The 3,897-nt window shown below is 49.5% G+C and overlaps 1 protein-coding gene across 1 annotated transcript; it reads right to left on the bottom strand.

Moving 5' to 3' along the window:
* Nucleotides 1–282: 282 nt before the first annotated feature.
* On the bottom strand, nt 283–2,518 carry LOC543315 (profilin-1-like). Its single transcript, NM_001405784.1, has 3 exons — nt 2,250–2,518; nt 1,322–1,459; nt 283–755 (listed from the first exon to the last, which is right to left on the bottom strand). The coding sequence occupies exons 1-3, from the start codon at nt 2,370–2,372 to the stop codon at nt 621–623; spliced, it is 396 nt and encodes a 131-aa protein (NP_001392713.1). The 5' UTR covers nt 2,373–2,518; the 3' UTR covers nt 283–620.
* Nucleotides 2,519–3,897: the final 1,379 nt, after the last annotated feature.

Below are 3,897 nucleotides of genomic sequence, written 5' to 3'. Positions count from 1 at the left end.
TCAAAACAACTAGCTCCGGAAACTTTCAACCCTAGCTATCCTCGGCACTTCAAACTGGAGGCGCAGCTATCGTCGGCCCTTAGGTGAGTGGATCTGACAAATGAAATTGGCTGTAGCCCAGTGGCAAGGGTACGCAGTGGGCCAGTGGTACAGTGTTGAATCCTGTCAGGAGCGAATTTCTGGTGCCTCAGCCCAGTGTTAGGAGCACATTTCTGGTGCATCATCCAGATGGGCTTCTTCTATAAAAGTATGTGAAAATTGACGCTTGCTGGCAGACAACTGTAATGGAACGGCACAAAGTAGTACTACCAGGCAAGCACGTCACTAAAATTGCAATCATCTTTCAATAAAGCAGCAGCAGAACCCACAAGTTACCATGACCAGGCAAATGTACATTACTCAGCGAAAGAGCGGCTGAGTTTGATACGACGCGATGCCAAACATTAAAAAGAAAACATAGTAAATCCATTTTTCCCCTTCGACACATCACCAACCGACAAACCCCAAGCTAAAATTATTCACTGCATATATCATGCGGTACGCCAAGCAGATGGATGCAAAGCCCACAGTAGAGCAAACTTAGTCCCAGACGACCAAAATAACAGCATATCAGGGCGGGCTTAGAAACCCTGCTCGACCAGGTAGTCGCCGAGCCTCTCCACGACCAAATTGCACTGGCCAGGAGTCATGGGCTCATCGTAGATACCAAGAATCAGGGCCATGCCGGTCTTCTTGATAGTAATGCCACCGGTGCCCTATAAGAAACATCATGGGAAACATGTAAGAACCAGCTCTTTCTCTTAAGTGAAAAAAACAAATCAACTGCTTCTCTACTCTAGTCCCTGTAACAGAAGTAACTTCATATGGATTTGTGTAAATTAACTGAAATGCACTACGGAATATCAGCAAATAAGTACCACCATATGGTCGACTGGAAACCCACTAATAGATGGTACGCATGCAGGGAAAGATAGAGCAACTACAAGTCATTTAGTCTACACAATACAGGAGGAAATGTGCATGTACGAGCTAACAGATACAAGGCTTGTACATGCTATGGTGTCACAATATTATCAAGCAGCATGAGTTGTCCTGTTTATAATGGATAATGTGTGAGAGCATTCATCTGATGAACGCGCTTGCATTAATTGGGGGGTACAGCGGTATAGTAGCTCCCACAATGAAGTTTAATAACATGTTATTCATAAAACAACCGGTACCAACAGAACAAATTAATTCAATTTGCTGGGCAAAGCTAACATGAGTGTTACAGAGAGAAGTCACAATGCGTTGCGGGCAGTTTCTTTCAAAAGAAAAGTACCTTCTTTCCTCGGATGACAACCCCAGGTTCACCTTGGATGACCATGTACTTTGTGCCTCCAAGGAAAAGACCAGTTGGTGCAAGGTGTCCAGGTTCTTCAAAGTCTTTAACGATGCCAGCAATCTCCTCAGGCTTGAACTGCAGCATCCAGAGCAGAAAACAAAGAAAAGCTCAGATGGAGCAGGCAAAATAAAATATAAAACAGTCATAATAAACATGAGCCCCCACGACACGGTACAATAGGCTTTCATGGTGAATTGTGTATCTTCTGAAACGACAGCATAGTTAACACCAGCACCATACAATACAACGATATGGTACGGCGTGATTTAACCACCAGTCAAAGTGAACCAAGGCAATGCTACATCATTCCTTGACAATAATTTTCCCAGTCGAGCAGTCAAACGATATGAGGCACACCTAGGCAACACAGATTCATGGCCGGAAAGGACACGCGACTCCATAGATCGATGACAGGAGTGCGTTTCTCGTCCAGCAAAGGCAGATTTTACATTTGCAATACCGTGATCCGGTTATCCTTTAGCAGCCACCCCGACTATGAGATTTCTATGAGCTACTCGATCGTAAGTTGAGTAGGGTCACACGGCCGGCTAAGAATCCGATCCCACCGGCGATTCCACCATCTACACATCGTTCAACTCACAGGACGCCTCGTATAATTCGCATCAACAACCCCCCTTCCTGCACACGAATCACCAGCAGCAGCAACCACGGGAAGGGCACCAGGCACCGCCGCAACGGAGGCCACGAGATCCGCGGCTCGGGTCGGCCGAGATCCGGATCTCCCTCGCCTCGGTCCCGATCCGGGCGCGGGGGGCAGATCGCGCGCGGATCTAGCGCGGCGGGTCAACCAGGGTCGAAACGAAACGGAGCGGGCCAGCGGGGAGAGCGGAGGGGGGCCTTTTACCTTGGGGAAGTTGGGGGACTCGGCCCAGACGCTGCCGTCGTGGCCGAGGATGGCGGCGGAGGTGAGGTGCTGGCCGTCGATCTCGCAGCACAGGTGGTCGTCGACGTACGTCTGCCACGACATCCTCCCCCTTCTCCGGCGGCGACTTCTCTGGGCGGCTGCTGCGGCGGATGCTGCGTGGAGCGCACGCGGTCTCGGCTGGGCTGGGGATGCTTTGCTTGGACCTGGATGTGTCGTGCTTTGACGGCTGGCTGGGATGGGGTGGGGGTGGGGGTGGGGTGGGGGAATATATCGGTTGCGTCCGCGTGTGTGTGGGAGGCAGGTCCGGGTGGAAAACCCTACTTTTTCGTTTTGCCTTTTACGTTTTCTCTAGAAACTAGAAATGGAAAAGAATTATTATTGATTTTTGTGGTGGTGAGAGGATTGGAGGAGTGAGATTCGTTTTTTTTTCTTTCTATTTATTATTATTTGAGGAATTTGCTCAAAGTTTACTGTCTGCGTATTTGAATTCCGATCTTACTCTTGATTTGACCTCACCGAAGATGGCGATGATGGATTTGCGGTGGTGACCGGATCGCGATGGCGGCAGAAGGAGAATGTTTAGCTGAAGCGTGCGAAAGAGCGAGGTGGGCGATGGGCCGGGATGGGTGAAATTCGATGGGTGCTTATAGAGGAGGCTGGAGAAAGGACTATAGGACTGTGATACGAAGGAAGACAAAAACAGCAGGTAAGAAAGAGCGGTGTCGGGAAGAAGGAGAGAAAAAGAGTGGTGCGCAAACATAGCGGGCGAAGGTCACCTCCAAGAACAATCATATATTTCTCCCAGCCTCGTTTCCTACACCCCCTCCCCCTTCTTCCTACTTCACTGAGCCATCTCTCTCTCGGATCTGGCGGCTTTGCCATTCGGGGAGGTGAGGGAAAGGGGTCCTCGTGTTGCTTAGTAGCAATAGGTTTAGTATATCCCTTTTCTAAATAAACCAAATATGGTTATCTTCCTCCTTCATTTCATCCCATCCATGGTGGTTGGGATTGAGGACCCGAGAGGGCTTGAAGGGAGCAAACATGAGGCCCTTCGTCGAGCTACAACCAGCGCCTTCTCGGATCCTTGGTGTTGCAGCCTCCTTCCACGCAAGGTAGCCACCATGGAGGTGGTGCCAATTTCGTTGAAGGATTGGTGTTGTTGGTCTCTATATTAGAATCCCTTCTTTTTCTTTTCTTTTCTTATCTGGTTCCTAAGTCTGGATGAGGCTCTACAAGTTCCATGCTTCCAAGGTCATATCGGTGGTGGAGGGGCCATGGGAGAAGGAGAGTATGATTGGGTTCGCGCACAACATCAGTGGCTCTCACGGATAGGCCTTTGCATATGCACTCGTGGTCGATTGCCAATCGTCTTCGTTTCACCATCGAATCTTTTGGCCGAATGGCAGCTTTCTTTCTTCCTCCTGGTTAAGATGCCTAATGAGAGGCAGTGCGGCTCCAGCATGAAGCCCATGGCAAGGTGCCATGGAGGTTTCGTCGTACGAAGTGGTGTCGTCCCAACGACGGGGAGGCTTGGTTTGTGCAGGAGCGTCTTGAGATCCGTTTGCAATCTGCATCAGTTGTTTGTGGTCCTCTTTGTGATCTTCAGGGACCTGTTTGTTAAGGGTCT

This window comes from Triticum aestivum, chromosome 7A (genome assembly GCF_018294505.1).
Source record: "Triticum aestivum cultivar Chinese Spring chromosome 7A, IWGSC CS RefSeq v2.1, whole genome shotgun sequence".
NCBI classification, from domain to species: Eukaryota; Viridiplantae; Streptophyta; class Magnoliopsida; order Poales; family Poaceae; genus Triticum; species Triticum aestivum.
The sequence above is the reverse complement of the archived record's forward strand: the minus strand, read 5'-3'. Positions and strand labels throughout refer to the sequence as shown.

Coding starts and splice junctions, on each gene's coding strand:
- LOC543315 (NM_001405784.1), bottom strand. CDS start 2,372: ATGTCGTGGCAGACGTACGTCGACGACCACCTGTGCTGCGAGATCGAC. Junction 1,460..2,249: donor AGTCCCCCAACTTCCCCAAG/GTAAAAGGCCCC, acceptor TGGATGCTGCAG/TTCAAGCCTGAGGAGATTGC. Junction 756..1,321: donor TTGTCATCCGAGGAAAGAAG/GTACTTTTCTTT, acceptor TGTTTCTTATAG/GGCACCGGTGGCATTACTAT.